Raw genomic sequence first — 12,741 nt, forward strand, 5'->3', positions numbered from 1 at the left:
AGAGAGTGTGATTCAGTAAGTCTGAAGTGGGACCCGGAAAGCTACAACTTCATTTTTTAAAACCTACTTTACAAAACAAACAAGGTCCCAAAGAAATTCTAACGCAGGTGCCCTCACGCAAAACACTCCGCTTGCTACCACGCCCCTTCCTTGTGTCAGGAGCTGCAAACTCCAGGTCTCGCGATGGATTTTCCTTCTTCAGACTCTGCTACAGGTCGCGCGAGAGTGTTTCGTCCAATCACGAGGCTGGATGCTTGCCCAACATGGCGGCGCGCTAGGAGCGTAACATCTGCGTTTCTAGGCGCTTCGCTCTGCGGGTGGCTTGAGACTCTGGAGTTATAGAGGCCTAATCCAGACCGGTCATCTGGAAGAAACTTTGACTTCAGATGTGAGTCATTTATCAACTGTTAGGCGGGTCGAGAGGTCATTTAACCTATGTATGGCCCAAGTTCCATATTCTTGGGTTCTGGGCTGGTGAGTGGCTGACTTTGGGCCTAGGGAGACAGACCTGAAGGGTGGGTGGCTTTGTGTCTGTGTCTGTGCGTGCGTGTTGCGCGCGCGGGTTCTGGACTGGTGAGGTGCTGGCTTGGGGTCTAGGGAGACAGACCACATGGGTGAGTGAATGGGTTGGGTGGGTGGGTAGGTTGTGTGCGCGCGCGCACGTGGAGGAGGATAATGGTGATGGGATAGATGGGAGGAGTTGGCGCCTAGAATGGAGACGAGGATTGAAGTACGAAAGACCCCAGGGGCTGAGGAGGTTTAGAGAGATGCGAAACTGAGGCGGGAAGACTGAGTGCATAAGATGAGCGTGTGGGAGGAGTGGAGGAGATGGAGAAATGGCACTGGCGGAACTAGAGGAAAAAGTCGGTTTTATGAAGGCAGGCGACGAGAGAAAACGGAGATTGGGGTTGAACTGGGAGAGATCTGTGCAGAAGGAATTCAAAGTTAGAAGCGGAAATTAGAATTCGAAGCGGAATTTAGAGTCTTTTGAATGTTAAGATAAACGGTAGTTGAAGAGTATTATTGAGGGTTAGGAGAAACCAAGGAAACAGTAGACCATGGAGATGGCAAAGTTCAAAGAAAGTCGAAGCGTCAGCTTCAAGGGTGTGCTACTGCTTTGGCTTTCAGGACTGACTCGGATAACCCAGAAGAAAATGCTCCAGCCCTAAGTAGGGCTGATCCTTTTTGAGTGTCAAGATGAGGACAGTTTACAAAAAATGAGAGTGCTGTGTTTCAGTGGCTTGGGACAGTGAAAAGAGTTCCATCATGTTTTCAGTAAACAACTTATGAGTGCTTACTCTCCCAGGCCCTAATTTAGGCAGTGGGATATTGCAGCGAACAAGATAGACAAAGTATTTTCCCTCATGAAACTTACTGGCAAGGCAGATTTTAAAAAGTAAGTAAATGCTGTATATGGAATGTCAGATGGGTAAGTCCTGTGTTGAAGACTTCGAAAGTGTTAAGGGAGAGGAGTGTGTTCACTCACTGCACATTTAAGTGTTCACTCATTGCACTAAGAAAAGGCATCAGGGGTGCCTGGCTGGCTCAGTCCATAGAGCATGCCGCTCTTGATCTTGGGGTAGTGAGTTCAAGCCCCGAGTTGAGCGTAGAGCTTACTTTAAAAAAAAAAAGGGGAAAAGCGGTGAGAAGGTGAGGTTTTATCAAAGGCCTGAACAAGGAGAGAGTACCTTGTACGTATGTATTTCTGGGGGAAGAGCAGTCCATACTGACCGAGTACAAAATCCCTGATGCAGGAGTGTGCCAGATTTGGTTAAAAACGAACAAACAAACAAACAAACAAAAAACACCCCAAAAACCAAGGAGACTAATGTGGCTAGATAAGAATGAGCCAGGAAGAGGGGCACCTGGGTGGCTCAGTTGTGAGCGTCTGCCTTCGGCTCAGGTCATGATCCTGGGGTCCTGGGGTCGAGCCCCGCATCGAGCTCGCATCGAGCTCCCTGCTCCGTGGGAAGCCTGCTTCTCCCTCTCCCACTCCCCCTGCTTGTGTTCCCTCTCTCACTGTGTCTCTCTCTGTCAAATAAATAAATAAAATCTTTAAAAAAAAAAAAAAAAGAATGAGCCAGGAAGAGAAAAATAGGTAGGCTAGAGAGAAGGGGGAGTGACAGTGTTAATGCCAGGTAAGAGTTAATACTGGGTTAAATTCTGAGAAATAGGATAGATTTAGCTAAGATCCCTTTGCCTTTAGGAGGTTGGTTATCAAAAAAGTGGCTTTATTGACTCTTTATCTGTTCTGACCAGAAAATTTGATTAGGATATAAATTGAATCTTCCATATCTGTAATTTAATTTGTTCCACGTATGCTCAAAGTGTCATGTGTGTACACTGATGTCATCTATGCAGTCTTTAGAATATTAACGTGTTGCAGAGCTCTAACATACCAGTGTCTTTTGAAATTACTGTTAGAATACTTTCTTTTGTTGTTGCTTGCCAGAACCACAAGAAAGGAAAACATTTTCCTTTTAAACTTTTTCTTTTTTTTAAGATTTTTTAAAGTAATCTCTACACCCAACGTGGGGCTTGAATTTACAACCCTGAGATCAAGAGTTGCATGCTCCACTGACTGAGCCAGCCAGGCACCCCCTTTTCAACTTTTTCATGGGAACTGGTTCTTATCCTAATTCTATGCTCCCTTCTTTTTGATAGTCTGTAAAGGGTATGTTAATGTTAGGAAATTGCAACTTGTATATAGTGAGTTCCTGTGATAATGTTAGGGGCAAAAGGTGGTAGCTTAGTATGCTGAAAAACTTCCAGGTGACTATTAATTACCCTAAATTCTGAATTATTCACTTAAGTATTTATTGTATGCCAGTTGCTGGAGGATACAGTGAAGAATAAGATGTACATGGTTGCAGCCTGGGAGGTGGGGTGGAGGACAGGACAGACAAATGTAAACTAAGAGCTTTGAGGGAAAGCATAAAATGCTTTGAAAGTATATAGAGTGGGCATCTGATTGGATATGTGGTGTCAGAAAAAGCCTACCTGAGAAAATGATGCTTAGGGTGTGATTTGAAGGGCTAGTGGGCCTTCAAAAGGAGAATGGATGGTAGGAGAGTGAAGAGAACCTCTTAGGCAGTAAGAATAACAGATGGTGGGACAGATCATTATACAGCAGAGAAAATGAAAGGACAAGTGTGTCTGGAGCATAGTGGCAACAAATGAGGTTGGAGGGATAGGCAGGTCTAGATTATGTATGCCTTGTTAATGATTTTGGACTTTATAAGCCTAATAGCTTTAGGAAGCCACTGAAGGGATTCAGCAAGGACTCCAGATTTGCATGGAGGGAGGGAGGGAAGACTTGTCTTTTGGGTGAAAAGTGGATGGCAAAGGCAAGAGTGATTATAGAGAGATCAGTTAGAGGCTATTATAGTAATCCAAGGGAGATGATAATGATCTGGGGGTAGAGTTGTGGAGGTGTGACAGAAATAATATAAGGGTCAAGAAATAATTAGAAGGTAGAGAATATTCAGGACATGGTGTGTTTGGAATGGGGGAGATGGGCTGGAGAGGATGCTAAAGATTTCTGGCCTGAGCACCACAAGAAAGGTAGTGGTGTTATTTGGCGAAAAGGGATGATTAGAAAAGGACCAGTTTGAGGTGGGTAGAAATGACTTAATTTTGGACATTGTACATGAAGTACTTCTGAGCCATTCAAGTGACAAGTCGGGTAGGCAGTTGGATATATGATTTGGAAAGGTCCACGATGAAGACAACTCTTTTTTGAAAATAATTGTTAAATTTTCAGTGTAGAGGATGGTATTTGCAAATGACATATCCAATGAGGGGTCGGTATCCAAAATACATAAAAAACTTATACAACTCAACACCAAAAAGCCCAAATAATCCAATTAGAAAATGGGCAGAGGACCTGAGTAGACATTTTTCCAAAGAAGACATACGGATGGCCAGCAGACACATGAAAAGATGCTTAACATCACTGATCATCAGAGAAATTAAAATCAAAGCCATAATGAGATATCACCTCATGCCTGTCAGGATGGCTAAAATAAAAACACAAGAAATAACAAGTGTTGGCAGGGATGTGGAGAAAAAGAAACGTTCCTGCACTATTGGTCGGAATGCAAATTGGTGCAGCCACTGTGGAAAACAGTACAGAGGTTCCTCAAAAAATTAAAAATAGAATTACCAGGCACCTGGGTGGCTCAGTTGGTTACGCGACTGCCTTCAGCTCAGGTCATGATCCCGGAGTCTCAGGATCGAGTCCTGCATCCGGCTCCCTGCTCAGCAGGGAGTCTGCTTCTCCCTCTGACCCTCTCCCCTCTCATGCTCTCTCGCTCTCTCTCTCAAAGAAATAAAATTAAAAAAAAAAATAGAATTACCATTTGGGGTACCTCGGTGGCTTAGTTGGTTAAGTGTCTGACTCAACTCACGTCTTGATCTCAGGGTTGTGAGTTCAAGCCCAAAAATGAAAAAAGAATTACCATCTGATCCAGTAATTCTACCACTGGGTATTTACCTAAAGAAAATAAAAACAGTAATTCAAAATGATACATGTACCCCTATATTTATGGCAGCATTGTATACAATAGCTAAGATAAGGAAGCAACCCAAATGTCTATCAATAGATGAATGGATGAAAAAGGTATAGAAAAAGACATATACCATATGATTCCACTCATGTGGAATTTAAGAAACAAAACAGATGAACATAGGGGAAGGGAAGGAAAAATAAGATAAAAACAGAGAGGGAAGCAAACATAAGAGACTCTTAACTATAGGGAATAAACAGAGTTGCTGGTGGGGATTGCATGGGAGGATGGGGTAATTGGGTGATGGGTATTAAGGAGGGACTGGATATAATGAGATGTTAATGTATAACTGATGAGTCACTAAATTCTACCCGTGAAACTAATAGTACACTATATGTTAACTAAATTGGGGGGAAAAAAAGGGTATGTATATACACAATGGAATATTACTCAGCCATCAAAAAGAATGCAGCCTTGCCATTTGCAACAACATGGATGGACCTAGAGGGTATAATGCTAAGTGAAGTAAGTCAAAGAAAGACAAATACTATATGATTTCACCCATGTGGAATTTAAAAAAACAAACAAAAAAGGGAGACCAGCAAAAAACCACTTTTTTTTTTTTAAAGATTTTACTTATTTATTTGACACAGAGAGAGATAGTGAGAGTAGGAACACAAGAAGGGGGAGTGGGAGAGGGAGAAGCAGGCTTCCTGCAGAGCAGAGAGCCCGATGTGGGGCTTGATCCCAGGATGCTGGGATCATGACCTGAGCCAAAGGCAGATGCTTAATGACTGAGCCACCCAGGTGTCCCCAAAAAACAGACTCTTAAATGCGGAGAACAAACTGGTGGTTGCCAGGGGGGAGGTGGGGGGGGGGTGAAATAAAGGGGATTAAGAGTACACTTACCTTGATGAGCACTGAAGAATATAGAATTGTTGAACCATTATATCATATACTGAAACTAATATAACACTATATGTTTAATTATACTTGAATTAAAAAATTAAAAAATTTTTTCAATGTAGAAAGCTGTCAAAAAAACCTTCTGAAATAGAGTGTTAGCAGAGCTATTACTATGTAAGGTTATATCTGTAATAAAACCTGCAAAGGAAGGGTGCTTGTTGCTAGGAGACTTTATAATAGGGGGTATGACTTAACCAGGGGGATTAGGGAAGGAAAAACTTACCTGAAGAAGAGATGCTTGAATTGAGTAAGGATGAGTAGGAATTCATCAGGTGAAGAGGAGAAAAAAACATTACAAAGGGAATAAACTGTAAAGACCTGATTGCCAGAGTGGAGGGACAGAAAGAAGAGCAGTGAGAGGTATGGCTTAACGTGATGGTGAAAAAATAGTTAAGGCCACACCATGCTGGCCCTTATATGTATGCTGAAGTAATGATTTTTGTTTTTAATCCTAAGTAAAATTTTGAGCAAGTGGGCATAGGAGAAGGAAGACATAGTGAGATTTGTGTTTAGGAGATGATCTCTGCAAGGTGGAAAAAGGAAATCCGAGAGAGTAAGAGTGGAGTCAGGGTGACCAAGTAAGAGGCTGTTCTAAATCCAGGTGACTTGTACTGGGCTGATATTGGTGGAGATGGGAAAAATAGATGGATCTGAGAGGTATTTAGCAGGTAAAATCCACATGACTGTTGATTTCTTAGGATATGAGAGGGGTATAGAACTTCCCGATGATGCCTAGGATTTTGGCTTACATAACACTGTTTAGATGAATGCACCTTAGAAAAAACAGTGGAAAATACAGAATGATATAACGAAGAATATACAAATCACACCACCCAGAGATATGCACTAAAATAATTTTTAGAATTACCAACTGTATAACTTACTAAGCCACTACAATCAGGGCGCCTGGGTGGTTCTGTGGGTTGTGTCTGCCTTTGGCTCAGGTCGTGATCCCGGAGTCCCTGGATCGAGCCCCACATCGGGCTCCCTGCTCAGCAGGGAGCCTGCTTCTCCCTCTGCCCCTCACCCTGCTCGAGCTTACTCTGTCTTGCTCTCTCAAATGGATAAATAAAATCTTAAAAGAAAAACAAACACTACATGGGGCGCCTGGGTGGCTCAGTTGGTTGAGTGGCTGCCTACGGCTGGGGTTGTGATCCTGGAGTCCCAGGACCGAGCCCTGCATTGGGCTCCCTGCTCAGCAGGGAGTCTGCTTCTCCTTCTGACCCTCCCCCCTCTCATGCTCTCTCTCTCTCTCATTCTCTCTCTCAAATGGATAAATAAAATCTTTGAAAAGAAAAAAAACCAAACACTACAATCAGTGGCTTTTCTTCAGTTTTATATCTTGCTATAAATGTGTTAATTTTTTTTTTTTTTGTAATCTGGAAGGAGACAAAATTGTTTTCATTTGGTTTTAGCTACCTAGGAATGACAAGACTGAAATTTATAAAATAGAAGATATATTTTGAAACATTTGTGACTTTATGATGTGCTACAAAGTATTCAGTCCATACAAGACCCCTGTAAAAACTAACCTCTGACTATTAGTTCTTGGCTAATAGTTCTTGGCTTACTTCTGCCCCTTTGATGCTTTCAAAAGAATAGTTTCCAGTTTTCATGGTTTAAAAAAAACCCGTATGTTGCATACGCATTTCAAGCTGTGATAAAATATACATAACATAAAATTTACCATTTTAAGCATTTTTAAGTGTACTGTTTAGTGGCATTAAGTACCTTCACACTGTTGTATAACCATCACCACTGTCCATTTCTAGAAGTTTTTCATCATCCTAAACAGAAACCCATTAAATAATAATTCAACATTCATACCTCCTCCCCAAACCCTGGTAACCTCTATTCTACTCTCTTTATGAATTTGCGTATTCTTGGTATCTAATACAAGTGTGATAATACAACATTTGTCCTTTTGAATATGGCTTATTTTTGTTAGCATAATGTTTTTTTAAAATATTTATTTATTTGAGAAAGAGAGAGAGAACACGGAGAGAGGGAGAAGCAGTCTCCCTGCTGAGCGGGGAGCCCGTTATGGGACCTGATCCAAGGACCCTGGGATCGTGACCTGAGCTGAAGGCAGACGCTTAACCGACTGAGCCACCCAAGTGTCCCAGAATAATGTTTTTAAGGTTCATTCATGTTGTAGGATGTATCAGAATTTTATTCCTTTTTTTGGCTGAAGGACATTGCATTGTATGTATGTACCACATTTTCTTTATCCATTTATGGACACTTGGGGTTGTTCCTACTCTTTTGGCTGTTGTGAATAATGCTGCTGTGAACATTGATGTGCAAATATCGCTTGAATCCCTTCTTTCAGTTCTCTTGGGTGTATACCTAGGAGTGGAATTGCTGGATCATATGGTGGTAATTCTATGTTTAACTTTTTAAGAACTGCTGAACTGTTTCCACAGCCATTGTATACGTTCCCACCTTCAATGCTCCAATTTCCTAACATCCTCACCAATACTTCTCTTAACTTTTTTAATAATAGCCATCCTATTGGGTATGAATTGATATTGTGGTTTTGATTTGCATTTCCCTAATGACTCATGGTGATGTTAAGCATATTTTAATGTGCTTATTTGTGTACATTTGAAAAATATAACTTCTACTTTCTCAGTTGATGGGCAAAAATATGTTGGCTGTAACTGTTGACTTGGCAACCACAGCTTTTCCCCATTAATGTATTTTTTGACTAAATATGCTGACTTTTTTCCTTTTTTTTCTTTTTAAAGATGGCTCTGAGTAAATCAATGCATGCAAGAAATAGATACAAGGACAAACCTCCTGACTTTGCATATCTGGCAACCAAATATCCAGATTTTAAGCAGCATGTTCAGATAAATCTGAATGGAAGAGTGAGGTAGGTAACATGAAGTATTCTTAATACTGTATTATTCTAGTATAATCTGAATGGACACAGGGTAGTGGAAAGCATACTGGACTGATAGTACACCTGAATGCAATCCTAGACATTTCCTAAAATTTCTCGTCTGATCTTGGACAAATCACTTAACCTGTCTGGGTTTCATCTTTGTGTTGGGGGGTAGAGAGAGGGGAGGAGAGGGAGAGAGAGAATCTTAAGTAGTCTCCACGCCCAGTGAGAAGCCCTACATGGGGCTTGATCTCACAACTCTGAGATCATGACCTGAGCCGAAATGAAGAGTCAGATAATTAACTGAGCCACCTAGGCACTCCTGGGTTTCATCTTTTCAAGTTATAAAATGAGAGGATTGGACCAAATACTTTTCAGTTTCTTTCTGGCTTTAGGAGTTTGGAATTTATTTTTATTTTTTTAGATTTTATTTATTAGAGAGAGTAAATGAGAGAGAGAGACAGAGAGAGCACGAGTGGGGGGAGGAGTAGAGGGAGAGGGAGAAGCAGAGCAGGGAGCCCTATGTGGAGCTTGATCCTGCGACTATGGGATCATAACCTGAGCCGAAGGCAGATGCTTAACCAACCGAGCCACCCAGGTGTCCTAATTTTGTTCTTTTTAAGAGAGAGAGCGTGATCCCACATGGGGGTGAGGGACAGAGGGAGAGGGAGAGTTAAGTAAGCTCCACACCCAGTGCGGAGCAGAGCTCAATCTTATGACCTGAGCTGAAATTAAGAGTTGGACGCTTAACCAGCTGAGCCACGTAGGTGCCCTAGGAGTTTGGAATTTATTTTAAGGACATGGTGTGGAGGGTTCTTGTATCTTCAGAGTTACCCATCCCTGTCCTTATCCACTGAAGTTTAAAAGCAGAGGAATAACATGTTCAGAGTTGTGTTTAGACAGAAGTATTCTAGGAGCATTGGGGAGGATGGGTGGCAGGGGAAATTAAGATTGGAGGTATAGGGAAGTGAGTAGGAAATGGTTTCAGTAATCCGGATTAGACATTGGTGGCCAAACTAGGTAGAGGCAGGAGGGATAGAAATCACTGATGAATTTGAGTGAAATTCATGAATAGAATTAGCAGGACATGGTGGAAATTAAGGAGTCTGAGCCAGATATAGTACTTGTGATTTTTTTTTTTAAGTTTTTATTTATTTATTTGACAGAGACACAGCGAGAAAGGGAACACAGAAGGGGGAGTGGGAGAGGGAGAAGCAGGCTTCCCGCGGAGCAGGGAGCCCGATGCGAGGCTCGATCCCAGGACTCTGGGATCATAACCTGAGCTGAAGGCAGATGCTTAACAGCTGAGCCACCCAGGTGCCCCAGGTGCTTGTGATTTTATTTTAGCAAGAGGATGGGTGGTAGTACCTAGTTTATTGAGTTAGGGAACAAGGGAAAATGAACTCATTTGTGGGGAGATGAGTGTTTCAGTTTGGGGCATATGGAATCTGAGAAGCCTGCAGGATATTCAAGTAGGGTTATTTTGTTGGCAATTGAAAGTTGGAAGAGAGGGACAAAGCAGTGATGTGGAGGTGGTGTTAGTGAAGGCCATGGGTCTTCGAGCTAAATCCTGAAGAATGAATAGAAGAGGGAAAGAATTCAGGTATAGACAACAGATTTTTGTGAAAGGTGTGTTTAAGTTTGGAGAACTGCGTGTAGTTGGGCTGAAGTGGATATAGGATAACGGGTTGAGAAATAACAAGATGAGACTGAAAGGAAAACAAAGAACAGGTCACAAAGAGCCTTTTATAGCATGCAAGTTCTCTTGATTGCTCAGACACCGGAGGAACCAGAGGAGGGTTTTTAAGATGGTTTAAGATTAATATTTTTTAAGATATCTCTCGGAGCAAACCGAACAGATCTGTTATTACAGTGTATTTGAATGGATTAAAGGTGTCTGGCAAGTAATAGACATTCAATAAATTTGTTAAACTCTCGAGAGTAATTCCTCTGTAAAATCTAACTCTGTGCCAATTACAAGTGGCATACTTATTTTTTCCTCCAAGTTTTTTTTTTTTTTTTTTTTTTTTTTTTTTTTAAGATTTTTTATTTATTTATTCATGAGAGACAGAGAGAGAGAGGCAGAGGGAGAAGCAGGCTCCCAAGGAGCAGGGAGCCCGATGCGGGACTCGATCCCAGGACGCTGGGATCATGACCTGAGCCGAAGGCAGACGCTTAACCATCTGAGCCACCCAGGCGCCCTCCTCCAAGTTTTTATTTAGGTTCCACCTAATTAACATACACTGTAATATTAGTTTCAGGTATAGGATTTAGTGATTCATCACTTACATAGGCCTACTGCTCATCACAAGTGCCCATCACGTGTTTAACCCACCCCAACCCCGCTCACCTCACGAATGACATACTTAATTACAGATTAATGAAAAATAAAGGGATGGGCAAAAATACACTAGGCAAATGAGAGTTCCCCCAAATTAGAAAAAGTAAAATAGAAGGCAAAAAAGCATCAAATTGGAAAAAAGAGGACTAGTTTACATTAATAAAAGCAATAATTTTGGGGCACCTGGGTGGCTCAGTTGGTTAAGTGTCTGCCTTCGGCTCAGGTTATGATCCCAGAGTCCTGGGATCAAGCCCCGCATTGGGCTCCCTGCTCAGCGGGAAGCCTGTTTCTCCCTGTCCCACTCCCCCCTGCTTGTGTTCCCTTTCTCCCTGTGTCTCTCTCTGTCAAATAAATAAATAAAATCTTTAAAAAAATTTTTTTTGATTCAACGATGTAATTTGAACGTTTAACCTATAAACGTGAACATTCTCTCTTTTTTTTTTAAGATTTATTAATTTTAGAGAGAGACAGCTTGCAAGCAGGGGGAGGGGTAAAGGGAGAGGTCAAAGTACAGAATCTCAAGCAGACTCCCTGCTGAGTGTGGAGCTGGGTGCAGGGCTTCATCTTAGGACCCTGAGGTCGTGACCTAAGCTGAAGTCAAGAGTTGGATGCTTAACCGACTGAGCTACCCAGGTGCCCCACTTTTTTTAAAGTTTCATTTATTTAAGTAATCTCCACCCCACGTGCGGCTCAGACTCATGACCCCAAGATCAAGAGTTGCGTGCTCTACCGACTGAGCCAGCCTGGCACCCCATCAGTGTACATTCTTTTAAAATGACTTGCCCAGGCTTGTAACAGTAAGAAATGACTGAGCTGGGGACTCCTGGGTGGCTCAGTCAGTTGAGTGTCTGCCTTTAGCTCAGGTCATGATCCTGGGATCAAGCCCTGCATTGGGCTCCCTGCTCAGCAGGAGGGTCTGCTTCTCCCTCTCCCTCTGCCCATACCCCTGCTTGCGCTCACGCTCTCTCAAATAAATAAGTAAAATCTTTAAAAAATTGTGTGTGTGTGTGTGTATGTATACACATATATATAACTATGTAACTGTATATATATACACACATATATAAAAATGTTGCTGCTTCCCCCAATCAAAATCCCTGTTTTTGGGAGACAAGATAGGTATAATGTTTCCAAAATTCAAAGAAAAGATGCTCAAAGCAATAAAAGAGTAACGGGTGGTAGAAAGGTGTAAGTGTGTTAACTTTAAGTTCACAATATATTTAAATATCTATTGGGATATTTGAGTTAGATATTTAACATCTAGATTTTTAAGTTAGAGTAATTAAAATATTAGTACAGTATTGGAGCAAGAATGGGCATCAGAGTGGCATTCTGAAACACATCTAAGTCTAAACAGCAGAACAATTGCATGTGCACATTAAGTGGTGCGATGATTCCTGCCTGTCACTTGACTCAATAGTGTACCTCTCAGAGGGAGTGCAAAGTGAACAGGGTGAATCTTCCTTTCTTAATCAGTCTTGACTCCTGTGTATTTCTCATCGTGTGACTATCATACAGTGCTATAAACGATTAAAGAGATTTTCCAGTGTAAAATTTTGACCATATTGGATTTTCAGTTTATGTGCTTACTTTAGAACCTTTCAAGTAAGATACCACCCCATGGTGAAAGGCTATAGTGTAGAATAGAGTAGCATTTCAGTTCATTAGGGGTGAGGCAGACAGTAATGAATTTTTTTCAGTAATGGATTTTTTTTTTCTTTTGAGAGAGAGAGTGAGCATGTGTTAGTGGGGAGAGGGGCAAAGGGGGAGAGAGAGAGAGAATCCAGGCAGGCTCTGTGCCCAGTGCAGAGCCCATTGTGGGGCTTAATCCCAGGACCCCAAGATCATGACCTGAGCCGAAACCAAGAGTTGGACGCTCAACCGACAGCCACCCAGGCTCCCCCAGTAATGGATTTTTAATAGATGCAGTTGGGACAGCCATGGGAAGGGTGCATTTAGATTTCCTTTCCTATGTTATGCAAAATATATTCCTGATCACTGAATGATTTCAATATATTTATTTATTTATTTATTTA

The 12,741-nt window shown here is 41.8% G+C and overlaps 1 protein-coding gene across 1 annotated transcript in view; it reads left to right on the forward strand.

Annotated features, from left to right (window-relative positions):
• The first annotated feature begins 245 nt into the window (after positions 1–245).
• METTL16 (methyltransferase 16, RNA N6-adenosine) overlaps positions 246–12,741 on the forward strand; it is a 75,952-nt gene continuing 63,456 nt past the window's right edge. The window contains exons 1-2 of the mRNA XM_045889645.3: positions 246–388; positions 8,225–8,352. Coding sequence (XP_045745601.1) covers positions 8,225–8,352 — 128 coding nt within the window. The 5' untranslated portion in view covers positions 246–388. The remainder of the gene's footprint in view (positions 389–8,224; positions 8,353–12,741) is intronic.

This window comes from Mirounga angustirostris, unplaced genomic scaffold, assembly GCF_029215605.1.
Source record: "Mirounga angustirostris isolate CCGP_5_RB_7025 unplaced genomic scaffold, mMirAng1.0.hap1 SCAF_17, whole genome shotgun sequence".
Classification (NCBI taxonomy): Eukaryota; Metazoa; Chordata; class Mammalia; order Carnivora; family Phocidae; genus Mirounga; species Mirounga angustirostris.